Below are 27,974 nucleotides of genomic sequence, written 5' to 3' on the forward strand. Positions count from 1 at the left end.
CATGAAAGATTTGAAAACAGGGACAAGAACTTTAAAATCAAAATATTACACATCTGGGACCCAGTGTAGGTCAATGAGCACAGGGCTGAAAGGGGAACGGGAGCTGGCATGAGGTAAGACACAGACAACGGAGTTTTGAGTGGCCTCCCTTGTGTGGAGGGCAGTGTGGGAGATCAGCCAGTAGTGCATGGAAATGGTCAACTCTAGGAGTTAACAACAGCATGAATGAGGGTTTCAGCGGAAACTGAACCAAGACAGGACAAGTCAGGCAATGTCAAAGGTAAAAATAGGCACAAATGTGAAATTAGAAACTCATCCCAGGGTCCAGCCACCAATGTTGCTCTTTTTGGTATCAGGAGACTTGAGAATCTAAGTTTATGCAGCTACCTATGTTAGTTGGTTTGCTTTAGAACATGCATAGAACCCCTACAGTGCCGAAGGCCATTCAGCCCATCAAGCCTGCACCAACTCTGAAAAAGCATCTGACCCAGGTCACCACCCTCCCCACCACACCCCCATGATCGCATGGCTAATCCACCTAACCTGCACATCTTTGCATGTGGGAGGAAACCAGAGCACCCAAAAGTGCAAATTCCACAGTCACCAGAGACCGGAATTGAACCCAAGCTGCGGCGCTGTGAGGCAGTAGTGCTAACCACTGTGCCATCGTGCCACCCTTTGTTGTATAGGGCACCCAAACAACAGTTTGTTTATGGGCTGTCCTCTAAAATCTTTCAATAGAGCAACTATAAAACTGAATTTCAGCCAGATTTGTAGAACATGTGCTGAATAATATCGTTTAGTCTGAGCCAGGAAGACACAGTATTTGAAACAGTAACAGGCTGCCACCTAGAGATCACTGTCAGTAACTGATGATAAAATGCTTGTTCAGCAACTTCTACATGTACAGTATTTTAAACGTAATGGGATCTGTAAACTTGCAGATCCCACTGTTGAGGACATTTGCGCGTCTTCACATAGGTTTCTTCGCTGGAGAATTGGGACTGCTTTTGGTACAGCTGTTGCATGATGCTCTATTTTGAGTTGCATTGAAAGATTTAATAGCAAAGACAAAAGAATCAAACTTTCACGCAAACTTTACTGGGCTCATAAATTTGTACAGAGTAAAAATACAATCCATTCCATCTGACAATGCTTTTAGTTTTGCACAGAAGTATTTCCACTTTTGAAAAATTCAAGTTATTATTTTTTTGAAAAAAATGACTGAGAATCTGAGATTATGAAAAAAACAAATCCAAAAAAATTTCAGGCAATCATGCTCACTAATTGTCAACCTACACAAAGCTAAACATTTACTGAGTCCAGTCGAAGGAGCCAGGATATATTTCAGTCCATCGGAGTGATATTTTAACAGAACAATAGCAAGTTATTGAGCAGCTTGGAATATAATTCATGGATTTCTGCCTCGTAAGTAGGTCTTGCTGCATTATTAGGTGTCCAATAGTGGTGCACTTTTGATCTACACCACTATTTTATCCACACTCGATTTACCACTCATTAGAATGCATTAAACATTAAATCTCAACAAGTTTACTCATCAAGAGAGGGCAATTTCTAAAAGAGGGTGCAAGTCTTAATTTTAAGTGGACATAGGTATTAAATCAACTCAACGATTCTATTTACAGCTTTATCTGATCAGACTTCCTCAAATGGCTTCCCTTCACTTTTAAGGAAAATGATGGAGTATTTTATAGTTCTATAATAGGCAAGTCTCAATGCAAATGCTACAGCAAAGAAAACTGGAATTCAAAATTATGGAAAATATATCCCCTCTTGCAATTAATGCATGATGATGTAGCCAGCATATATGACTGTAAAAAAAACACTTCTGATTCTTAATTATTAAATGTTTGACAGTCTTCCTACTTAAACTAAAAAAAACTGGATCGGGAACATGTTAAAAGCCATTTGGTTTCTTGGAGGAAACAATTTCCAGGTGAACTATTATTTAGAGAACTTGTTTGAATACCCTGAGCATGCACTTGAGGGCCTGGCTCTCACCTCTAACAAAATAACATTTCAATGCCTGCAAGTGGAATTGTCCAAATTATTTGGAACCCGTGCCTCACCCCACTCTGGAGAGTACCCACATTTCAATTAAAGCAAGTTTCTGTTTCAAGTTAAAAACTTAAGAAAAAGGTAAAACAGGAACTGTTTCGCTGGAAGGAAATTCTGCAGTCGGGATTCTATGGATCCACCAGAATTTTTAAGCAGTTTCAATCTACAATCTTTCCCAAATGAAAATTGCAGAACTTCAATTTAAGAGATATCAGTTAAAAGTAAAATTGATACTGATTTTTCTATTCAAGAACTTTTCATTTAAATACCTATGCAGTATACGACAAATTAATCACATTAGAAAGTGGAATCCGAACCAAGTCATCACAATTGGTGCAGTAATTTTAGGAACAAGTCCATTTCGATAAAATACAGCAATAGCCAAATAGTTTCTTCCAAACAGAGAAAATCTGCATATTTAAGTACAGGCTTAAATACCATGTTGGGATTTTTGTGCACATTCCACACTGCTTTGGGACCACTGCATCTTTAATCTGTCCACAAATCAAAACTGTCTCGCAGCATGCTGTGTGAATGCTTATTTAATGAGAAAGAGCTTTAAGAACACAAGCACAAACTACATTGGCGAGAACACCAATAACAAAATACTTCAACTCTTACATTTTCACATATTAAGTGTCCATTTGGGGGAAAAAAACAACATTCCTTCGCGTAAGCTTCAGGCTTCATTGAAATATTTATGTTATGAGACCCAAGCAAGCTGAAATTATTCTGTGCATAAAATCAGTTTTGCTTTAGAAAGCAGTGACCTGCTGTATTCAAATCTACACGAGACTCATCTGCACCCATGATATTGTATTCAACAATTATCTTCGAATTGCATAATTCAACTCTCTCAGTATTCGATCCTGCTGAGAAATGTGATGCTAACTTGGAATTTAACTTATTATTTTGCTTCATTTAAGCAGCATGTCAGATAACATTCCAGGTGAGAGCATCAGAATGTTCAATCTTCCACTGTGCCTTTAGAGAACTGAGGTTAAGTAGTGAAAACAAAATCATAGCAAATGAAGTTTGATAGATTTTCCTGAACAAACACTGAAGTGCACCAAGCAACAGGTTTGCAACGGAAACAAGATTCGCAACTTAGAGCAGCCATTTTGAAGATTCTGGAAGAGTTTAATAAAAATCGGCATGTCTCTCACAGCAGCCACTCACTGCAATTCCCACCCAGTGACAGCAAGTAAAATGTTCACATTTAACTGTTTTGAGAGAAGGTCAATGAAGATATTGTCACCACCTCACCATCTACAAAAAATATGATAAGACTATTTTTCAAATTACCACATAGCAATTAAAATGGATTTCCACAGACTTATCTTCATAATGGCCCAGAGATTCTGAGTGGGCATGTAGCAAGTTTACATCCTTATGGCTTATGACCAAGTTAGCATCCCTACTCTCAGTAGAGTCTGGTGAACATTTGCCTCCTCAAGTTACACCAAACAAAAGCCCAGACTTGATTTCATTTTATTCAATTTCTGACGCTTTAGAATTAAAATAGTGGGAGAGGTAAGGGCAAAATATGTTAAAATTCAAAACAGTATTCTCTACAAATATTTTCTGGGGAATAAACTAGCTGGGAACACTAATTTTTTAACATCCGAACACAATGTGATTTTTAATCTGAACTAAATTTCTTAGCAAGAACAAAGCACTATTTCTAGATGGTGCTGCAAACCTATTCTATAACCATCCTTAGTGGAAACATATTACAAAAAGAACATTCTATATTGGTTGCCATTCAGACTAAAGAAACACAGCCTATTGTGTGAGTGCATCCTAACTGTGTGCAAGCAACAGTCCAACACACTGGACATCGCTGCAAGTGTTTGAGACACAATTTCTTACGAGAGAATTCCGAGAGAAAACTAATTTACACCACATCTCCGACAGGCATTCTGAAAAAATTAATATAAAAGAAGAGGAGAACGTTGCAATGTTGAGCACTATCTTTATAATAAATTCCATTCAGAGATGAGATTGGTTTTCCCTGTTTCTCGGATCTGGGGTTCCAAATAGTGTTAACATTTCAGCTCCCAACTTCTACACTTCAGTTGCTAATTCTACCTTTGACATAACAGAATGATATGAATTTCAAAATTCCATAAATCATTGCTCTAAAAACTGAACTCAGCTTCCATGTCTACCATGCAAAGCACTTTCCAGTGCCCAACTTTTGTCTCAGTTTCACATTATGTTGCTCCGAAGGAAAATAGTATTAAATGTTGGCAGAAAAGGGGTACTGTGGATGCCACCAGTCCAGTAAACGCACACTATGCACGGGGTCCAGGATAACCTGGAGTCCTTGGTCCTTTTTCGGCTTCTTCCCATGTGGAAGTGGAGAGTCTTGAAACAACATCCTGACACGGTGGTGCCTCATATCGGTGCTCACACTTATTGTAAACTGCAGGAGAAAAGGAAAGGGCTCGTGATCTACAATGTTTTTCACAATCTCATGATTATCTTTGAAGCACAGTCACTGTTGTAATACAAGAAAAGCACCTGTGTAATCTGCCACATAATAAATAAGGGCAGCGTTGTAATAAATTCTGATCATTCCTTCAAAACAAAAAAAACACAAGGGTTGAGATTAGGGTTTCCACCGCCTCTTCTTTCTCATGACTAACATAGAAGTTAGCTTGAATAAGAACCCTCTGCTTCCTTCTATTTGAATGAACCTTTTAAGTCTGGGATAGCAAGTCTAATATAAATAAGGAACCTCAAATTATATGGAGGATTTTGACCATGCCCATTCCATAACACAAGGTAAATAAACATCAGTCATGCTAGACTTTTTCCACAACAAAGTACCAAACTAGCTTATCCATAGATAATCATTTTACAATACCCAAGAGTGGAAGTCAGTTTAAACAGAACAACTTTGAACCACTTTATGCAAGGGTTAAATAGAAAGGCAAGTCAATTTTCCAACTAGTCCAATTCTATATCGAAACACTGCAGGCAGTTCTAACGGCAGAACCGCAGCCTCATATCTTTGTTTGCTGTAACTAGATATCCATAACTAATTGGGAGTAACTGAAGTATCTGATTCTTATATCCATGAGATTCTTCGAGAGGTCAGTCTGGGGAACAAGTTTTTATTTTATGTGCACAAAAGTATTTCGGTGCCACGCTCAATGCCTAACTCGTTGATTCTCAGTCTATCTTAGGTATGTTACTGATTAGCAGCTTAATGATAATCGTTTTGAGCACTTGGGTGTGTTTGACATTGCCTGTTAGCAATTAAATAGGTTATTATCCTTGTAAAGAGTTTAAATAATTAAGGCATTTGCCCAATTGCAGTTAGCAAATCTCCCAATTTTGATAAAACAATGCTTTTTTAAAAAAAAAAGGATATCCTAAGTTTAAGACATGCCGCGCGAAGAGAGAATCCATAGGGAAGTAATGTGGCACAGGAAGCAAAACATTTTAAAATTCAGGATGAGCCAATCATTTTCAACTGCATCTGAACGATCTACAGGAATTTGAGATCTTTCCAGTTATCCCGTAATCCTGAGAAAACAGAACAATTAAGCTACAATGACTTGGGAGTTTTAGGAGGACAAGGTTAAATTGGAAAGTGGTCATTTTCCTCTGACGATTTCCCTTCCCTAAATCATTCTTGAATATGTGATCAATTCACTTGGTAATTCAACAAGAGATAGAGGGAGAAACAAAACCAATTCTTAATGTAAAACAGTTCAACATCACACGCGCTATTTTGCTCTCAAATTCACCTTTGGAACATTCAGATTCGCTCTTACCAATGCTAGAGTCATTCCCATCACCACTGGCGTGAAGATGAAATTGAGGGTGGTGATCTGCAGCAAGTAGCAGTCCTGGTCAGGGTTCTTGTGCACCTGTTCATATTGTCTTGGAAACTGAAGCCCATTTCGAGCGCCGTTCTTTAACTTGGGAGACTGAAGGACACAAATTGAGATAGATACCTATATTGAGCAATTTAAAACCAAAGGTGCTTCCAATGCAAACCTCAAATCATTTATTGCAATGCAAAGTTTTGACAGCAAATTTTGGAACATAAAACCAAAACGTTTCGAAACATTTAACTAGGAATTAGTACTGCTCTTACAAAGCTTACCAATGATTAAATATTTAATTCTTCTGGCAAATTTCTCTTTGCTTCTCCTGAAGGTGCGAATGCCTTGCTGCATTAGAGATTCACAGGTAATCACCCCCCCAGTAAGTTGTCCAAGAACCCATTACTCATAGCAGCCTTAACAATGAACATTTAGAGGCTACTGGGTTCTGAGGGATGTTAGAGCCAAGTCTTAATGCATGTCTTCCAGTAAGGACATCTGGATAATGATCCAAATGGAAATCCTAACCAATTTTTACCTCCAAAGTCCAGCAGTGACAAGGACAATAATAGGGCCCGTTATCCCAGCCAAGGTCAGCAAATCAAATGTGGTACTCTCTTAGTATCTCAGGTACTCACTCCCTACATAAATTTGCAGGCCTACTGAGGAGCTGGGTAAAGTATTTAAAATATCTATTTGAAGTTAACAAAACACAGTTGAGGATTTATACACAAGAACAGGATAATAGAGGTAGAATGAGAACAGAAGCTACAAAGTTAAGCAGGAGAACTAGATTAGGGAGCTTTCATGCTTTAGCGAACTTCTGTACGGCCAGTAACTCTGTTAATTCCATGAGCAAACTTTGGCTCTTCCCATCACTACAAGGTACCCCCGGTTCTCCAAGTTGCTCTCCTGGAGCAAGTTGGAGTTTGCTTGACATTTCCGAAGAACAATGTAGCTGCCATTAGAAATTTGAAATTAAGCAAGCTTACATTCTATCATTCCCAAATATCTGGGACCATGCCACAATGATTCAGACTTTTAATTAATTTGTGTAGACGAGTGGAAATGCAGCATCAAAACAGTTTCATAATCTAATATCCTAAAGATTCTGAAGTAAGCACTGCTATTACAGCCAAGAGCTCAAAAAATGAAATGACACCATCTTTAGAACAAAATAATAAGCACAAACTTCAATCGCACACCTGCTTTTTGAATTTGTAGTTAAACTCCCATCTTTGGTCTGATCTATTTCCACTTCCCTTCTTGCACCAGTAGAACAAGCACTAGAAACAGAACATATAAAAATGCTCAGCCTCAAATATTAGTTACACACAAAATCGGTGCCAATTTATTTCAGCGGACAGGAAAGAATGAAAACTCGCAGCTTCAATGACTGCACAATAGTTTGCAAACATCATGTTTTTCATTAACAGGTGCAATCACTGTAAATATCGATTCGCACGTTTCCATGGATAGTTTTTGTGAATTAGCAAACACATTTTTGTAGCCAGTCAGAATTCAATTTAATTTTTTTGTCCCCTTTACTACAAAGTAGCCCTGCAAGAAAAATCCAAACACAAACCGACTTCAACACATTTAAATTAAGTTTCAACAAACCTTCAGTTCTAAAATAGAAATATCCATCTGCCAACCTGCGAATGCAAGATTTAGGAAATAGGTGTAATTTTTTAAAAAAGCATGCTTTAAAATAGCAAATTCAATTAAATAATCAAAGCTTAGTGCTAACTGCATTTGCAAAAAGCAGTGAAAGTTTTAAATGCATCTCACCATGCACTTCACCCACACTAGATTTTTATGCTTAGTATGGGGGCAGTAACAGCCAAATCCAGAACTCACTTCAGAATTTTTGCAGTGCAACATTAAAAATCATCCATTTTGCTGCATTAATAACTTTTCCAGTATGTCAGCTTTTAATAAAAGTTTTCAAAAACAAAATGGTGCCATTTCTGTAACTACGTACATCAAGAAAATTGGGGAAAATCTGCATTTCACAGTATTGTGTAAAGTTAACCCAATCAAGAGAACTTTGCTTGTGATTTTAAAACAAAATTCAAAGATTTCTAATTTAACCAAAATGTACTGGTCTCTACAATGGAAAATATCAAAGGATTAAGTTTCCACTTACGCTACAGTTCTGTAATGTGTTTGGAGTAGACTCAGGAATTGCAGGTTTTTCTGATATACGAGCGCGAAATGGTTCATACATGTGGTACAGAGAACGGATCACACAGGCACGCAGTGAACCCAACCTTCCTATGACCTCACGTTGCAAGCGTACAGGCAAGTACACATCTGAACAGTAGTACCTGCATATTAATAGAACAGTCAAGTGAAACCACAGCAAAATGACTCCAAGATGGACTCATGTTAAAAAGTAGATTCTTAATGTATAACGAAACCTATAAAAACAGACACTCCCAAAAACATGGATGGCTGCAAGCAAAGACACCCAATAGGCCCAAATAACTTGAATGGTAAAATGTGTCAGAAGCACTCAAACCATGGACACTTGCAAATGATAAACTACAAACAGCCTTCAACACACCCAGCCCTTTTACAACCTAGAACATAGGAAACACATACCTGCACAAGGTGGCAGCAGGCTTTGTGAAACACGTGGCTTTTGCAGAATCCAGAGCGCTCGTTACCCAGCGCCCCAGCAGCAAAGAAGCTGCTCTATCCCTGGGATAGGATGCTTGCACAGCTCTAACCCAGCGCTAGAGCTATTTCTCTGCCATGATGGACGTTGAATAAAGAACATTCCATTTGACCGAATTTCTTTTGTACACAAAAGTTACAATGATCACTTTGAACATGAGGAGACCTGTTAAAAAACAGCCGCAGCCCCCAAGTAGTTTGCAATTTATAGGTCTCACCAAATAGTACAATTTGGTTCCTGAGCAGATCAAGAATTTAGGATGACTAAAATGATGTTTAACCATTTCCATAACCAGAAACCAAATGGGCCAAAACCTACACCAAGCAAGATGCTGCTCGTGACCGAATTGAGTGTAAACGACTGTTTTTTAACTTCAGATTTCCCAAATACTAATGATTTAGTATGCACTCCCAATACTTAAAATGGTTAGAAACAGTGCTTTGATGTATAAAAGAGGTTTAAATAAACATCTCTTCTTAAAAAAAGTATAATGAGTAATGAAAGTGCAAAGTACATGTCTGTTACCCAACCCGGTGCACATGTTGGTTATCCAATCAGCAAGTGAGATCAATCAATCAAACTGAATTCAGCTGGTAGCAGAAATGAATAAAGAACCGGTCAACATTTAGTCACTGTTTCAAGGGACAGAAGTGTAAAAGTAGAAAAGTTTAATTGCCCTGACAATGAATGAAAAAAACCTGTGTTTCTGCCTGGCAGATAAATGGTTATACTTCCGACCAACTCTACGTTGGAAAGAAAAAAACTAACTAGATTAGATTGTGTACTCCAGTTTATAAGGAACGGTAGATACAAGAAAAGGCTCCATGCTACTACCATTAGAGAGTTCTGAGCAGCTTTGGAACACAGCTAAAATCCTGCTCTTAGCTGGGTGAACATACTCTGTTTTAAAGTCTCAGCTGATATGTTTCAATAAAGAACTGGATGAAGATTGCTCGCAAGCAATCAATACAGAAATTAAGCATATTCAGAATCAAGTTATGAAGTTCAAAGCTGTAAGCTTTAGGAAGATGAGAGAATTCTGGCTCATTGTACATTCCCAAACATTGAGCACTTAACCTTAAGAGAATGGTTGAAAATATACAAGATTTAAAGAGCTTGTCTCAATTTACAGCAGAGCATTTCTTACCTTGCAATATGACATTCGGTTTTGGTCCACTAATCATAGGGACGTTATTCCTTCAGAAAGAGCAAAGAAAAGCAACCAAAAGGGTCCAAGTATCAATGAAATGAGGGCGGTACAGTGGGTAGCACTGCTGCCTCACCTGCGTGGGTTGCCTCCAGGTGCTCCAGTTTCCTCCCACAGTCCAAAGTTAGGTTGATTGGCCACGCTGAATTGCCCCTTAGTGTCCTAGGATGCTGAGGTTAGAGGGAGTAGCAGGGTAAATATGTGGAGTTACGGGGATAGGGCCTGGGTGGGATTGCTGTCGGTGCAGACTCGAAGGGCCGAATGGCCTCCTTCTGCACTGTGGGTTTCTATGGTTTTCGATCAGAAATGCAAGCATCACAGGAATAGAAAATAGCAATTGCTTTCCTCAGGAAAGAGTGAGGCTTCCTGATGACCGAACTAAATCACGACGGGTTTTTGACGTGGGTTATATACCCTCTGCGTCATATCATGGAACTGGTCCTGATGTCCTTCCATATTAGAGAAAGGATGCAATTGCTCTGGAGAGAGTGCAGAGGAGGTTTACAAGAATGTTGCCAGGGTTTGAAAAGTGTAGCCATGAGGAGAGATTGGATAGGTTGGGGTATTTTCCTTGGAACAAAGAAGGTTGAGAGGTGACTTAATAGGAGGTGCACAAAACTATGAGGGGAAGAGATAAAGTGGACAGGATAAAATTGTTTCCCTTGGCGAAGAATTCTAGAATCAGGGGACATGAGGAAGAACTTCTTTTCCGCAGAATGGTGAGTATCTGGAATTTGATGCCCGAGTTGGTGGTGGAGGCAAAGATCCTAAACTCTTAAAAAGTACCAGGATCTGCACCTTAAGTGCAGTAAGCCACAGGACTATGGGCCAGGTGCAAGGTGGTGGGATTAGAAAGGGTACCTGGGTGACCTTCAGCTGGCATGGACAAGATGGCCTGAACAGCCTTCTTCTTTGCTGTGACTTATCTATGGTTCTATGAATGGCATGGAAGACTGCAGAGCTGGGGAGGCATGAGTTCACGTGGCAGTTAAAGCTCAGGTGTGGAATGCACGTGGTGGGATTTTGAATGAACTGGAATTTGTGGAAGGGTGAGCAGCAGATAGAGAAATTGAATCCAGATGTGACATGGCAAATTTTGGCAATATTGGATGAAGAAGTACTGAAGACAGGTAAAGTTGCGATGGTGGTGGTGAGCACTTATAATGATGAATAGGATTTGAAACTCAATTAAGGAACCAGAACTGCAGTTTCTCTCAGATTTGTTCAAATGAGTTCACAACCATGACATGGAAAGGAGCTGGTGTTAAGGAAGCAGCAAGGTTTGGCTTGCAGGGGGAGGGAAGAAAAATAAACTCAACAACTTCAATCTTGCCAGTATGTAATTGAGACAACAACAACTTGGTATCAGCTTTGAAGCAGAGGTTGTTTCCACTGGGAGGTGAAACTAGAACTAGGGGACAAGACCTCAAAATAAGGGGAAGCAGATTTAGGACTGAATTGAGGAGGAACTTCTTCACACAATGGGTTGTGGAATTCCCTGCCCAATGAAGCAGTTGAGGCTACCTCATTGAATGTTTCTAAGGCAAGGATAGATAAATTTTTGAACAGGAAAGGAATTAAGGGTTATGGTGAACGGACAGGTAAGTGGAGCTGAGTCCATGAAAAGATCAGCCATGATCTTATTGAATGGCGGAGCAGGCTCGAGGGGCCAGGTGGTCTATTCCTGCTCCTAGTTCTTATGTTGTCATCGATGCTCGGAAAGTGGTGGAATGGCAGAACGGGCCATCTGCTCACTGTGACTGCGCTTATGATTCCAAGTACTTGAAGTGCAAATAAAAACTAAGGCTGACAATTTGCAAGTGCACTTGAAGATTCCACTTCATTTGTTTTGAGAGTCTTTAGTGAATGGGTATGTTCGCTGCTCAGAAAAGACGCACAAATTCCTTTCATAAAAAGCAAATCCGCAAGTCCTTTACTACCTCTAAAAAAAATTCCAAAATCATTCTCTACAATTGGAAATAGTTGACAGAGCAAAAATTAGTCAAAGCATCTCACCTCCTGTATAACCTGGTCCAAAAAGCAGCAGTACAGGTAACAGTCCAGGCATTTTTACAAATTAGAGCAAACTTCGCCACATCCTCAGGTCGTATGTAGGATGCCAGAAACAACCAAATATCTATGGGGTACTGTTGTCCACAGTCCTCTGCATTCTCTGTTAGGAAGAGGAAGAAAACACCATCTCATTCCAGCAAGTAGAAACATATTATTCAGTGAAATTACAGCAGCACACTACAGAATAAAATTCTCTTTTCATAAAGATGCGCATGTATATGTTTAAAACATAATTTTGCCCTGGCCAAGATCAGAGTTTAACTTCTTCAGGCTGCATTTCAATTGTAGCTGACAGTTGCTCAGAGTTTAAGATGATTCAGTTCCTGTATCAAAGGACCATTTTTGTTCAATACTTTTTCTGAAGTCTGACAGGAATTTCAGCATGGTACCTGGCTTGTGGGGAAAACCCAATGGATAGCAAACATATCACATGGAATATTTTTTATACTTTTTGAGAGAGATAGAGATTAAAGCATTCTAGAATTGCATCAAATGCACAGGTTCTGCTTGTGTGATTGTATATCCATTACCTCCCAAATGCCAAGAATTCTCAACAATATTGTCAGCTATCAGCCTTTATAATAACACAGCTGGGATTTGGAGGCATTGGACATGGAGAAGAGTTAATCAACTGAACTGTATAAACCATAAATGGTCAATGGGACAACAGGCTGTCCAGATACGAGGAGAGATGGAAATGTAGGCAGCTGCCTGCGAGCAAGGGGGAATTAATTATAGTTTATTTCAGATGTCTTATCGGCAAGGAAATACGTGACTCAAACATCGACCATGAGTGATTAATGTATGACTTTAGTGATAAGCTTAACAAATATAAGCAGAGAGATCAACTAACTCAATTATAGAATTGATGTCCCTCATAATTTGGGTAAACAAGCTAGCCTTGGGAAGGTCTGGAGCTAAATCATGAAATTTGGAGGTACTTAATCAAGGAGAAGTTAGACAGGTTATTTGCGTAATTAGACTTTATCTAGTAGATACACTTTACAAGACATATGAAGGAGGGTTTCCAGAGCTGGTTGGGTAGCGAGAGAGATGTTAACTCTTGTACTTCACAGACTGATATCCTCTGCTGCATGAAAAAAAGACTGCCTCTTACATGCAATTGTCTTGTGCTTACTCAAGTGTGTTGCACAAACTACAGAGGGAAGGAGGCTAACTCACTCGGAAGAAGACCAGGTAAATACAATTCATGCAATGTGCACAATAGTGCAGTAGGCAGCTTTGGGCAGCTGAACTTAAAATTCCCTTTAAACAGCGGTACACTATGTGGAAGGAGAGAAAAGAGCTGACCTTTCAAGTCCAGATGACCCTTTGCCAGACTTCGAGATTTTCCAACATTTTCTCTTTTGGTTTCAGATTCCAGCATCCGCAGTCATTTGCTTTTATTTGGTACACTGTGATGAATTTCTATCTAATTCATCATTCATGTTAATATTTTAAAAGTATTTTTTAGTTCTGGGAAGATTAAAGTTTCATTGTAGAAAATAGGATAAATTCATGTTTCTTTTGGTTTCAGATCATTTCTCTTTTGGTTTCAGATTCCAGCATCCACAATAATTTGCTTTTATAAATGTATCTAAAGCAGCTTGGAATCTATTACACCCAAAAGCTTGGGGTCTTGGCAACATAAGGGGTTTGCAACTAAAAAAAATAGAATCCTAAAACAGCAGGTGGGCTTACTTAGCTGGGGAGGTGATATCTGCACCACTTGCAAAAAAGTGCAGTCCAGAGAATTGTTTGTTTTTAATGGGAGTTACAGCTGAATTATTTTAGAAGTATTCAGTAAACCCTGAAAGGCTACATTGTCAAGGAGATAGGTGGAGCTTAAGAAGGTCCTCTGGTTTAAATGATCTGAGTATCCTGCAGCGGGGCAAGAGACTCCTTACTGAAAAGGGGGTGCTATTGGCAAGTTTCTGGCAGTGAGGGAATGAAGAAGCTCTGGGAGCAAGTGGTGCAGCTGAGGGCTCCAGTTTCAACTGTGTACTTCAGGTGTTAGCAGGATCCAGGCAGTTAGGGCTCAGAGAAAATCTGGAGATCTGAGAAGGTGGAGGGAGGTCACTGGTTTTGTGCCAGGACACACAGAAGCCCTGGGAGCCATCTGGAGTGGTGCAACCAGGAGACTGGAATTCGGGGAAACCTGGGGCAATGCCAGCTTAGTGAAGCTAGCGGTCTGCAAGAGACTTGGAAGTGTGTTGGGAATAAGAGATGGGAATTTGGTTTTGTGAATCCTGTGGAACGCAGTCTCAGCAGAGGAGATTGAACAATCCGGCGCAGAGCAGACATTGAGACAATCCAAGTTGAAAGGACTTTTAAGGGAATTCAGAAGCTGGATTGTTGAAAGTGGGAAGTTGGAATCCCATGCAAGGAGACAGAGTTTAATGAGATTTTGAGACAATGGCCACTGGCGGCGGAGAAATCCATGGGATTTATTTTGGCTGCATCCGCCATTTAATGTGCAATGTGATGTGTTCAACAACAGTTTGTCTGTTAATTCTGAATACAGATATTGTAGATCGTTTACAAAGAAAAGTAAAGTTTATTTTGTTTGTTTAAAATTGTGAATCTGTGGCTTTATTCCCTTGTGGGTAACTGGGATTTCAAATCGTCTACTTTAAATCAAAAAATTATTGGCCCCTCACCATATAATTACAAGACAAGTAAAAAAGGCACAAAAGTTAACTTTAATTTTTATGGGAAACCTTCCAGGCACATTGACACTTTCTTTGTTGCAATATTAAGAGTGAATTACCTTGCTGTCTTTTGCTTTTCTTTTTCCTAGAAACCTTCAACTCATTTGAGTGGCCATCAACATCTACTTCATCACTGCTGTCGCAGTCCAAATGGTCCTCAGGAACAGAGGAAAGAGCCTCTTCTGTCACAGGGACTTGAGATGCTTCCAAACCACACAGCAACTTTACTAAAGTAAAACCACAAAATGGTCAGTGTTTGCTTATCATTAAACTTACAAACCTTTAATTCTGAAAGGTTTAACCACAACTAATTATATTTCATGAGAAATGTTTTTAAACATACAACTGATACAATTCAAACTACTGGTGTCACCAAAATTTCAGGGATGTATAAAGACAGTATGCAAATTTTCAAGTTGTATCCATATGAACTCTATAAAGGCCCCGGGCATTTCAAATCTAGATTACGCCCCCTCTTACCCGGAGTTCAGTCTGGAAAGAGAATCTCGAAAATATAACACTAAAGCTGTTAAACGTCCAGAGGTTATAGGACAGTCACAGGTTGAGCATTATGAAAGACAAACTAAGGATATTACATGTTAAAAAGACACTGGCTTGTGTACAACGTTTTCAAAGAATGTGGATAATAGTTTAAATAAACCTAATTTTATACAAGAATCAATACTAATTATATAAATAATCCAGAATGGGTTGTTTTTCTCAATTTAAAATCTAACTATTTAAAATGCAATGTTATACAATAACCAGTTACCAAACTTGCAAGAAAAAAAAAATCAAGAAACCCTGTAAATTTGTACTTTATAAAGCTTTGTAACAGATATTTTAATGATGTGGAGATGCCGGCGTTGGACTGGGGTGGGCACAGTAAGTAGTCTCAATACCAGGTTAAAGCCCTGTTGGACTTTAACCTGGTGTTATAAGGTATTTCCAGGTAAAATCTAGCTGCTTTAAACTTATGTACCACTTTTGTTTCACATTTGTTTCCAAATCTTTGCCAGAGACAGTGTGGTTCAGTGCGAGATTTAGTTTCACAGAGCCAACCCTGTGTATAAAGAAAATTCTGAAAGATCCCTCTATAAGCCAACTCTTCCATATAAAGTGATATCTGGTGAAACATTCAGCCACTGCAATACAGGGACTTATGAGGGGGTTTACAATAGATTAGGATAACATATTTGCAATCAAGACTAGTCAGCATTAAGATGCACAAGACGCAAGGAACTTTTAGTCAGTGTACATTTAACTTCCATTGAATCCAAAGCAATAACCATAAACTGGACTCTGACAAGATCTCAACTGTTATTTCATTATAAATACAGATTAAAGGAAATCTGTGATTAGCACTTCACTGAAAAGACAGCATCCATAACACCCACCACACTGATCCTGCATTGGAAATGTTCTAATGAAATAGCAGTTTCAAAACCATTTATTTGAAATCCGAATCGGTGCAGAGGTGCCATTCGGCCCATCAAGTCTACACCGAACTTCTGACAGAGCATCCTACCCAGGCCCTATCCAATTACCCCACTAAGCCCCCTAACCTGCACATCGTGGGACACTATGGGGAAATTTAACATGGCCAATCCATCTAACCTACACTGTGGGAGGAAACTGAAGCTAACACATGCAGACATGGGGAGAACATGCAAACTTCACACAGATAGTCATCCAAGGCTGGAATTGAATCCGGGTCCCTAGTGCTGTGAGGCAGCAGTGCTAACCACTGTGCCACCATGACGCCCAAGTCTACTGCAGCTGCTATTTCCAGGCGATCTTCCATCCAATACTAACCATGAATTATGATTGATGAGGCCACAAGGGATTAGATTACAAAGACTATTAAGTTTTAGTTAACTAGAAGGATGCACATCTGGCAAAACATTTCTGAGATTATCCAGGCAAGCTTAATTTACCATAAATTGCAGCATACTAAACACACTGTTCCACAAATAGGAGGATACATGCCCAAACCTATTGTGTCCTATACCAGGAAATCCTGGTCTTATTGTCCCAATGGGAGGGCAAAGCTACTTTTACAGAACTTTAATCAGCTTAAATACAACAGTGGAATGAATTTGAAACAGCATTAAACAAATTGTGGAACCACCCAGATCAATTAACAATGATTCAGTGGCAGCATTTCCAGCCAAGTCAGAAGGTCATGAGTTCAAATGCAATCCACCATTTAGATTGACACTTCAGCACAACACAGACTGTTGCATTGCTGAAGGTGCGGACTGTTTGCATTAGATATAAACCATGGCCCTAGGTGATACAGGTAGGTATTATCTTAAAAAAACATTGCACTATGCAAGGAGGAAAAGGGAGTTTGTCCAGTGCTTTGGTCAACATATTTGTCAACCAATATCAAAATGTGTTATCTGGTTATTCATCTCATTGCTATTGGTGGAAGTTTGTTGCGTGGAGGCTGGTTGCCATGTTTCCTTACTTACCACGGTTAACATTTCAAAAAAATGCTTCTCTGGCAAGCAAAATGCTTTGTAGCATCTTGAGTTTGCAATAATGCTATATAAATAAAGATTCTTCCTTTCTGGGTATGGCACTCCTAGTGTGTACGCATCAACAGAACTGGACACTAAATGATAGGCATTTTATTCATTCATTTGCAGGTAGAAAAAAGGATCTGGTCTCTAAAATGGTATAGGACCAGTGTTTTTGTTCATTGCTGCACACGCAAACTGAAACATTAAGCACTTGAAAGGAGAAATCCAAGGGGAAAATAGCAGATTCAAACTGCGCCCAGGCAGTTTGACCTCTTGTTCTAGACTGCCCCATAAGAGGAAACATTTGGTCTACATTTACTCTCAGTCCCTTTTAACATTTTATATACCTCGATCAGATCCCCTCTCATCCTTCTAAACTCCAGCAAGTACAAGCCCAAACTGTTTAATATGCAGGGACCCTGGCAGACATATTAAAAATGTCAGTATTCACGGGGGAGGTGCCGGATGATTGGAGGGTGGCTCATGTTGTTCCGTTGTTTAAAAAAAGGTTCCAAAAGAAATCCGGGAAATTATAGGCCAGTAAGTTTGACGTCAGTGGTGGGCAAGTTATTGGAAGGTGTGATAAGGGATAGGATCTACAAATATTTGGATAGACAGGGACTTATTAGGGAGCGTCAACATGGCTTTGTGCGTGGTAGGTCATGTTTGACCAATCTATTAAGAGTTTTTCGAGGAGGTTACCAGGAAAGTGGATGAAGGGAAGGCGGTGGATGTTGTCGACATGGACTTCAGCAAGGCCCTCATGGGAGGTTAGGAAGGTTCAGTCGCTGGGTATACAGGGGGAGGTAGTAAATTGGATTAGACACTGGCCCAATGGAAGACGCCAGAGAGTGGTTGTGGAGGATTGCTTCTCTGAGTGGAGGCCTGTGACTAGTGGTGTGCCGCAGGGATCGGTGTTGGGTCCATTGTTGTTTGTCATCTATATCAATGATCTGGATGATAATGTGGCAAATTGGATCAGCAAATTTGCTGGTGATACAAAGATTGGAGGTGTAGTGGACAGTGAGGAAGGTTTTCAAAGCTTGCAGAGGGATTTGGACCAAGTAGAAAAATGGGCTGAAAAATGGCAACTGGAATTTAAAGCAGACAAGTGTGAGATATTGCACTTTGGAAGGACAAACCAAAGTAGAACGTACAGGGGAAAATGGTAGGACTCTGAAGAGTGCAGTTGAACAGAGGGATCTGGGAATACAGGTACAGAATTCCCTAAAAGTGACGTCACTGGTGGATCGGGTCGTAAAGAGTGCCTTTGGTACATTGGCCTTTATAAATCGGAGTATCGAGTATAAAAGTTGGAGTGTTATGGTAAGGTTATATAAGGCATTGGTGAGGCCGAATTTAGAGTATTGTGTACAGTTTTGGTCACCTAGTTACAGGAAGGATGTAAATAAGGTTGAAAGAGTGCAGAGAAGGTTCACAAGGATGTTGCCAGGACTTGAGAAGCTGAGTTAGAGAGAGAGATTCAATAGGTTGGGACTTTATTCCCTGGAGCATAGAAGAATGAGGGGAGATTTGATAGAGGTGTATAAGATTTTGATGGGTGAATAGATAGAGTGAATGCAAGCAGGCTTTTTCCACTGAGGCGAGGGGAGAAAAAAAAACAGAGGGCATGGGTTAAGGGTGAAAGGAGAAATGTTTAAAGGGCTTCTTCACGCAGAGTGGTGGGAGTGTGGAATGAGCTGCCGGATAAAGTGGTAAATGCAGGGTCACTTTTAACATTTAAGAAAAACTTGGACGGGTTCATGGATGAGAGGGGTGTGGAGGGATATGGTCCAAGTGCAGGTCAGTGGGACTAGGCAAAAAATGGTTCGGCACAGACAAGAAGGGTTTCTGAGCTGAAATTTTCTATGGTTCTATCTCCTCATATGTTAACCCCTTTATCCCCGGAATCAATCTGGTGAACCTCCTCTGAACTGCCTCCAATGCCACCACATCCTTCCTCAAATAAGGAGACCAAAACTGGACACACTACTCCAGATGTGGTCTCACTAACACCCTATATAATTGCAACAACACTTTTCTACTTTTCTACTCCAATCTTTTTGCAACAAATGCCAACATCCCATTTACCTTTTTTATTACATGCTGCACCTGCATACTGGCTTTTTGCGATTCATGAACAAGAGGTCAAAGGTATAGGTTGAGAGGCAGTAAATTTAAAACTGAAATGAGGACAAACTACTTCTCGCAGAGGGTGGTGAATTTGTGGAACTCGCTGCCCCATTGCACAGTCTGAATCGTTGAATGGTTTCAAGAAGAAGCGGCAGGACTGGCAGCTCAATGTTCCAGGGTTCCGATGTTTCAGACGTGATAGAGGCAGATGGATGAAGGGTTTGGGGGGGGGGGGGGGGGGGGGGGTGGCATTGCTAGTCAGGGAAACTGTTACAGCAGTGCTCAGGCAGGACAGATTAGAGGGCTTGTCTACCGAGGCCATATGAGTGGAGCTGAGAAACAGGAAAAGGTATGACCACATTAATGGGGGTGTATTACAGACCACCCAATAGTCAGCGAGAATTGGAGGAGCAAATCTGCAGAGAGATAGCTGACAACTGCAGGAAACAAAGTTGTGATAGTAGGGGATTTTAATTTTCCACATATTGATTGGGACTCCCATACTGTTAAAGGTCTAGACGGGTTACAGTTTGTAAAACGTGTTCAGGAAAATTTTCTAAATCAATATATAGAGGTACCAACTAGAGAGGATGCAATATTAGATCTCCTATTAGGAAACAAGTTAGGACAAGTGACGGAAGTGTGTGTAGGGGAACACTTTGGTTCCAGTGATCATAACGCCATTAGTTTCAACTTGATCATGGATAAAGATAGATCTGGTCCTCAGGTTGAGGTTCTAAACTAGAAAAAGGCCAAATTTGAAGTGAGAAAGCATCTAAAAAGCGTGGATTGGGACAGGCTGTTCTCTGGCAAGGATGTGAATGGGAAGTGGGAGGCCTTCAAAGGAGAAATTTTGAGAGTGCAGAGTTTGTACGTTCCTGTCAGGATTAAAGGCAAAGTGAATAAGAATAAGGAACCTTGGTTCTTGAGGGATATTGGAACTCTGATAAAGAAGAATAGAGAGATGTATGACATGTATAGGCAACAGGGAGCAAATAAGATGCTTCAAGAGTATAAAAAGTGCAAGAAACTACTTAAGAAAGAAATCAGGAGGGCTAAAAGACATGAGGCTGCTTTGGCAGACAAGGTGAAGGATAATCCTAAGAGCTTCTACAGGTATATTAAAAGCAAAAGGATAGTAAGGGGTAAAATTGGTCCTCTTGAAGATCAGAGTGGTCAGCTATGTATGGAACCAAAAGAAATGGGGGAGATATTCAATGGGTTTTTTGCATCCGTGTTTACTAAGGAAACAGACATGGAGTCTATGGAAATAAGGCAAACAAGTAGGGAGGTCATGGAACCTATACAGATTAAAGGGGAGGAGGTGCTTGCTGTCTTGAGGCAAATCAGAGTAGATAAATCCCCAAGACCAGACAGGGTATTCCCTCAGACCTTGAAGGAGACTAGTGTTGAAATTGTAGGGGCCCTGGCAGATATATTTAAAATGTCGGTATCCACGGGTGAGGTGCCGGATGATTGGGGGATAGCTCATGTTGTTCCATTGTTTAAAAAAGGCTCAAAAAGTAATGCGGGAAATGATAGGCTGGTAAGTTTGACGTCAGGAGGAGGTAAATTATTGGAAGGAGTACAAAGAGATAGGATCTACAAATATTTGGATAGACAGGGACTTATTAGGGAGAGTCAACATGGCTTTGTGCGTGGTAGGTCATGTTTAACCAATCTATTAGAGTTTTTCGAGGAGGTTACCAGGAAAGTGGATGAAGGGAAGGCAGTGGATGTTGTCTACATGGACTTCAGTAAGGCCTTTGACAAGGTCCCACATGGGAGGTTAGTCAGGAAGGTTCAGTCGCTAGGTATACATGGAGGGGTAGTAAATTGGATGAAACACTGGCTCAATGGAAGAAGCCAGAGAGTGGTAGTGGAGGATTGCTTCTCTGAGTGGAGGCCTGTGACTAGTGGTATGCCACAGGGATCAGTGCTGGGTCCATTGTTGTTTGTCATCTATATCAATGATCTGGATGATAATGTGGCAAATTGGATCAGCAAATTTGCTGATGATACAAAGATTGGAGGTGTAGTGGACAGTGAGGAAGGTTTTCAAAGCTTGCAGAGGGATTTGGACCAAGTAGAAAAATGGGCTGAAAAATGGCAGATGGAGTTTAATGCAGACAAATGTGAGGTATTGCACTTTGGAAGGACAAACCAAGGTAGAACATACAAGGTAAATGGTAGGACTCTGAAGAGTGCAGTTGAACAGAGGGATCTGGGAATACAGGTACAGAATTTCCTAAAAGTGACGTCACAGGTGGATAGGGTCGTAAAGAGTGCCTTTGGTACATTGGCCTTTATAAATCGGAGTATCGAGTATAAAAGTTGGAGTGTTATGATAAGGTTATATAAGGCATTGGTGAGGCCGAATTTAGAGTATTGTGTACAGTTTTGGTCACCTAGTTACAGGAAGGATGTAAATAAGGTTGAAAGAGTGCAGAGAAGGTTCACAAGGATGTTGCCAGGACTTGAGAAGCTGAGTTAGAGAGAGAGATTGAATAGGTTGGGACTTTATCCCCTGGAGCATAGAAGAATGAGGGGAGATTTGATAGAGGTGTATAAGATTTTGATGGGTATAGAGTGAATGCAAGCAGGCTTTTTCCACTGAGGCTAGGGGAGAAAAAAAAACAGAGGGCATGGGTTAAGGGTGAAAGGAGAAAAGTTTAAAGGGAATATTAGGGGGGGGGCTTCTTCACACAGAGTGTGGAATGAGCTGCCGGATAAAGTGGTGAATGCGGGCTCACTTTTAACATTTAAGAAAAACTTGGACAGGTACATGGATGAGAGGGGTGAGGAGGTCCAGGTCAGTGGGACCAGTCAGAAAAATGGTTCGGCACAGCCAAGAAGGGCCAAAAGACCTGTTTCTGTGCTGTAATGTTCTATGGTTCTAAGAAAATAGATATATTTCTAACAAAAAATAGGACATGGGTGGAAGGTGGATTTGAGACTAAGAAGAAATCAGCCATGATCTGACTGAATGGCAGAGCAGGCGCGAGGGCTGAATTTGCCTACTTCGTAGCACAGTGGTTAGCACTGCTGCCTCACAGCGCCAGGAACCTGGGTTTCAATTCCTGACTTGGGTCACTGTCTGCATGTTCTCCCCGTGTCTGTGTGGGTTTCCTCTCAGTCCTAAAGTCATGCTGGTTAGGTGCATTGGTCATGCTAAATTCTCCCTCAATGTACCAAGACAGGCGCCAGAGTGTGATGACTCGGGGATTTTCACAGTAACTACTCGTGACACTAATAAATAAATAAAAAAGGTCAACAACCATGCAGCTTATTTGCCTGTGGTTTTTAAACTGAAAACATGTGACAAAGTTATTGATCAAGATAAAATGTAATAATTAGTGGCAGAATGTGGATCGGACCCTTAAACTAGGGATTAAGAGAAATTAAAAGCTAGTAAAATCTTAAATAATATTCAGACACACCAACCTTCTTTCTGAATTGCATTCGCTACAGCTTTCTTTACTCTACCAGTCTTCACAATAGCTGGATCTGAATCGGCATAATCTGCCACAGTAACTGAAAAATAAACAAGGTTAAAGGTTTAAACAATAGTAAATATGAAACTAAAAGGTTAAATCAAATATTATCTGCTGCCAATACAATGAGTTTGCAATGTGTGATGGTTCTTTGCACTGTAGAATACACTTGGAAGCCTAACAAAAACTGTTTTTCTATGTACAAAGCAAGAACAAGAAAAAAAATTACTGAATGTTCGCAAATCTCAACATGATGGTTCTTCCATAAATCTTGCACCTTACTTCTTTCTTCTGCATACAAGCACTTGAAATTGGGACAGACTTCCCAAACTCATTTCACACAGGATGGTGAAATTGGTATTTTTTTCATAGAGGTGGACAAATATATGTGGAAGCTCAGGAGGTATCATTAACTGATCTGATGAAATTAAACACCACAGGAAAATAAGTTGTGATGAAGTTATTACATCAGCTCATCATTGACAGTTCAGTACACAATTGTGCAGCATCTCCAAACTATTTCCCATAGTATTAGTATGTTTTTACATCAACTATTGAAGAGATACATTCTAAAGTTAAAAATACACTTCTATCTGTACAATGTCTAACTCACCTACCCAATGAATTACACACCACTTCTACTAAAAAAGTTAAAGTATGACTAATACAGAGATATTTAGTTAAGATAAAAGGTTGAGTAAAGTATCAAATGGGTGGATATTTACCATAAACAAAATTCAGAGGTTCATGCCTATTACAACAATTAATTAGAATCCTGTCAAACTACATTAATATCTAAAGTTGAATCTCTATTACAATCTAAAGCCCACAATGACTCAAACTGAATGCAGAAGAACTGTTGGAACAGGAAATACCAGCACCATAAAAACTTAAACTATGCTCTTATTTTTTAGGACATCAGAACTCCTTGACTCTGTCTCAACAATTAATTCAATTTACAGAATATGCATTATTCATGGACAACAGATTGGGGAGTCAATCTGGGATGATTTAATATTGGCATGCCAGAAGGTAAAGTTCAGCACCTTTCTGTCACATTATATGGGTGAAGGACACTGCTCCTAGAAAGTTTCACATTTTACTATTTTCTCACCATTTGTCCAACTGTCAACTAAAAGCAGTACTGCTCTGTATAGCAAGCTAAAACTCAGGAATCAAAGCAAATTTAAACATGCATAATTGGCAACAGCTCTTAAATTACCGACACATGTGACAACAGCTCAGGATGTAGAACACCATTTCTCTTTAACGTCTGGAATGCAGGCATGAATTCAGTGCAACTTATATGATGCAATCTTCCTAAATGATGTTGAATTAAAACAAGCCCAATCTCATTCCTAGCAGCCATGGCAGGCAGCACAAACTCCAAAAGCAAATTACTGCGGATGTCGAAAAGTGGAAATAAAAACAGAAAATGCTGGAAATATTCAGCATGTCAGGCAGAATCGACGAAGGGAAAAACAGATTTAACGTTTCAGGCCTGTGACCTTTCATCTAACCTTCAGTTGGCACTAATTAACAGCATACATCATGAGGGTGCAAGAATGGCTGATAAAAGAAACAGAAATATCTAATCAATGCAGGAGAGGGTGTTCCTTGCAGTTTGGAGATAAAGTGCAATTTTGAGAAAGGACAGCAGTGGTTTTTCCCCACAGATGAATTACAGAAACACCACAGAAGCAGTAAGGATGTGCTATCAATGTCAGTTAAGAACAAGAGAAACAGCTGCTGATAATTAGGTCTGGTTTTTGAGATAGTTCAAAAATTGATAAGTAAACATGAATCTAAAAGTCAGCGATAAAATAGCTTTTGACCTAATTTGTGTCCCATATTATGGAAGTATTAACTTATTAATTTTTAACATTACACAGCCTCAAAACAACAAAAATGGTGTTTGGTTGGGTAGCCAAATGCAAAATGCCAAACATAATTATCTTTTAAAAGAGTTTTTAAAAAGTTCCAAAGCCCTTCACAGAAGCACTATCAAACAAAATTTGATACAGTGCCTCATAAGGAGAAATTAGGTGATCATAAGCTTGAATAGAGGTGGGTTTAGAGTGCCTTAAGAAAAAGCAGCATTAGAGAGAAGATTAGGGAATTCCAAAGCTTCGGTCAGAGGTAACTGAAGGCACAGCCATCAATGAAAGCTGGAGATTTGTAAGAGGTCAAAGCGCAGAAATATCAGAAGGTTGTGGGGCTAGAGAAGATTAGAGAGATACACAGAATCTGAAAACAAGAGATTAGAATTTTTAAATATTGAGTGCAACAGGATCAGGAGCCAGTGTGGGTCAGCAAGGGGGTGATAGATGGCTGGGACTTTTGGATGTGGAGATTCCGGCATTGGATTGGGGTAAGCACAGTAAGAAGTCTCTCACCACCAGATTTAACCTGGTGTTGTGAGACTTCTTACTGGGACTTTTGGATACAGAGCTTGGCAGGAGCTCAAATTGCTTAATGTAAGGAAGGTGAAACTACAACAAAAAGCGTTTGAAATAACCAGCAGCTCAGGTAACACCTGTGGCAAGATTAACATTTCAGGTTTTTGATCAGAGCAGAGAAAAGTTAGAAACGTAATAGAAGTACGTCCCAAAGGAATTAGATACAGTAATGCACAACACTTGTGAGAAAGGTTATAGCTCATGGAATAAAAGATTTATGAAAATGGTTCCAGGGATGAGAAATTTCAGTTATGAGTTAAAATTGGAGAAGGTGGGACTCTTTTGCTGGGAGAGAAGGTTAAGAGGAGATTTGATGGAGGTATTCAAAATGATGAGGGGTCTGGATAGAGTAGATACGAAGACACAGTTTCCTCTCACGGAAGGATTGAGAACAAGGCACAGACTTAAAGTAATTGGAAACAAAGCAAAAGTGAAAGGAGTAAAACTTTTTTCATGTAGCAAGTGGTTGGGGGCAAGAATGCACAGCCTAGGTATGGTGGAACAGGTTTAATGGGGGCATTCAAGTGGGAATAAAGACGATTATTTGAAAATAAACAATTTGCAGGATTATGGGGAAAAGGCAGAAGAATGACACTCGGCGGGGGGGCGGGGGAATGCTCAGACAGTCAGTGCAGACATGATGGGTCAGTGGCCTCCTTCTGCACTGTAACAATTGTGTGAAGGGCAAAGTTGAATAAGGAACAAACAGAAAGCTCCATAAGGTAGGAGACAGGAGGATAGAACCACTTTTCCCTTTTATCCCTCCCCGATAACAACAGGGACTGGAGTGTGACGACTAAGGGATTTTCACAGTAACTTCATTGCAGTGTTAATGTAAGCCAAATTGTTTTTCTGCCATTTGCAGCTCCTCTTAGATCCATCTTTTCGTTCAAAGCAGAAGCCTTGTCTGCTCATCCTTTCTTTGTCATTGGATTCCCACTCAACCACTCTATCATCAATTCTCTCCATAATAAATGTTGCTGAGTATTTCCAGCATATCTACTTCCACTACAGATTTCGCACACTCTCAGTATTTTACGTCCCTGAAGGGGAATTTGGGCCTCCCTGAACGGTTTGATCAGTGGAGTGTATTTGTACATCGCTACAAGCAGACTTCACTTGAGTATCTCTCAGTACAAACTGCAATGAAAATATTGCTACCATGCAACACCTCCCCTCCCGCACCCCTATTGAAAACAAGAGGCATTTCTTCAGCCAGAGGATGGTGAACCTGTGGAATTCATTGCCACAGAAGGCTATGGAGGCCAGGGCATTGAGTGCATTTAAAGCCAGAGATAGATAGGTTCTTGATCGGCAAGGGGATCGAAGGTTACAGGAAAAGGTGGGAGAATGGCATTGAGAAACATATGCACCGGAATTCTACCGCCCCGCCCATCACTGAACCAGAGCGGGCGACAATGGAAATGTCCGTTGACCTCGGGCGGGAATTTTCGGTCTCGCTCGAGTGAGGCCATAAAATCCTACCCGGAGATTCCCTACAGTGCAGAAGGAGGCCATTCAGCCCACCTAGCCTGCACCGACAGCAATCCCACCAGGGGACACCCGTAATCTCATGTATTAATCTGCTAGCCCCTCCTCACACTAGGGGGCAATTCAAGCATAGCTATTCAGGCCAAACTGCACATCTTTGGACCAGGCACAGCAGAGCCGATGGGCCGAATGGCCTAATTCATTCATGGGACTCAGATGTCGTTGGCTGGCCAGTATTTATTGCCTATGCCCTGGTTGCCCTTGTTGAGAGGGTAGTTGGGAGCCCCACACACAGACACTGAGCCAATGGGGCGACCCAGCACCACCGAACTTGCTCGTGGGCTCAGCTCCATGACTGACAGCTCCCTAATCCAATCAGCACACGCAGCCAACAATGGCATGGGGGGAGGGGGCCTTAATAAGTCCATGAGAGCCCGGTATTGGGTAACCCCGCGCCAGCAGGGTCGGTTGCCCCTCTCCCTCCGCCAGCAGGTTCGGTTGCCCCTCTCCCTCCGCCAGCAGGTTCGGTTGCCCCTCTCCCTCCGCCAGCAGGTTCGGTTGCGCCTCCCCGCGCGCGCGCGCTCTCTCTCCACCTGCTTCAGATGAAATGTTTCCCCGGTACTTCAGCCGTTTTCTGTTCCCTTTCTTTGGCATGGCAGCGGCGGCGACGACACGAGACGGAGACACGCTATCGAGAGCTCTTCCATGTTGGAGAGGCGCCCGGAGAAAGGAGAGGAGGAGGGAAGGTGATTGAGTGAAACAGAGTCACTCCCCCGGGATCTTCAGCCATATTGGAACTGAGCCTCCTCCCGTCAGCCCCCGCGCCGCCGCCAGCGCGCCTGCGCGCAGGCCTCCCGGACCCCGCCCATTAAAGGGACAGGCCCGCAGAGGGAGCTGCATTGATGTAGCACCTGAACAAACCCAAAAGGGGCTGCAATACCTCATTAAAGTCTAAGTTTATTTATTAGTGTCACAAGTAGGCTTACATTAACACTGCAATGAAGTTACAGTGAAATTCTCCTAGTCACCACGTTCCGGCGCCTGTTCGGGTACACTGAGAGTAAATTTAGCATGGCCAATGCATCCTAACCAGCATGTCTTTCAGACTGTGGGAGGAAACCGGAGCACCCGGAGGAAAGGCATGGGGACAACGCGCAGACTCAGCACAGACAGTGACCCAAGCCGGGAATCGAACCCGGGTCCCTGGTACCGTGAGGCAGCCAAGCTAACCACTGTGCCGCTGTACTGAATCTTGTCAGCTTGGACCTTGGGCA

General features: G+C 40.9%; 1 protein-coding gene across 2 annotated transcripts; it reads right to left on the bottom strand.

Moving 5' to 3' along the window:
- Positions 1-1,079: 1,079 nt before the first annotated feature.
- Positions 1,080-27,526, bottom strand: tmem183a (transmembrane protein 183A). 2 transcript variants are annotated; one of them, XM_078206521.1, is made up of 8 exons: positions 27,294-27,526; positions 22,701-22,790; positions 14,655-14,822; positions 11,828-11,984; positions 8,071-8,251; positions 7,127-7,207; positions 5,868-6,023; positions 1,080-4,507 (listed from the first exon to the last, which is right to left on the bottom strand). In XM_078206521.1, the coding sequence occupies exons 1-8, from the start codon at positions 27,352-27,354 to the stop codon at positions 4,322-4,324; spliced, it is 1,080 nt and encodes a 359-aa protein (XP_078062647.1). In that variant the 5' UTR covers positions 27,355-27,526; the 3' UTR covers positions 1,080-4,321. The 2 variants fall into 2 exon arrangements, with proteins under 2 accessions (XP_078062647.1, XP_078062648.1); XM_078206522.1 differs by lacking the exon at positions 7,127-7,207 and having other exon boundaries at positions 27,294-27,500.
- Between the last annotated feature and the right edge of the window lie 448 nt (positions 27,527-27,974).

The sequence above is a fragment of the Mustelus asterias genome, unplaced genomic scaffold (assembly GCF_964213995.1).
Source record: "Mustelus asterias unplaced genomic scaffold, sMusAst1.hap1.1 HAP1_SCAFFOLD_1578, whole genome shotgun sequence".
Classification (NCBI taxonomy): Eukaryota; Metazoa; Chordata; class Chondrichthyes; order Carcharhiniformes; family Triakidae; genus Mustelus; species Mustelus asterias.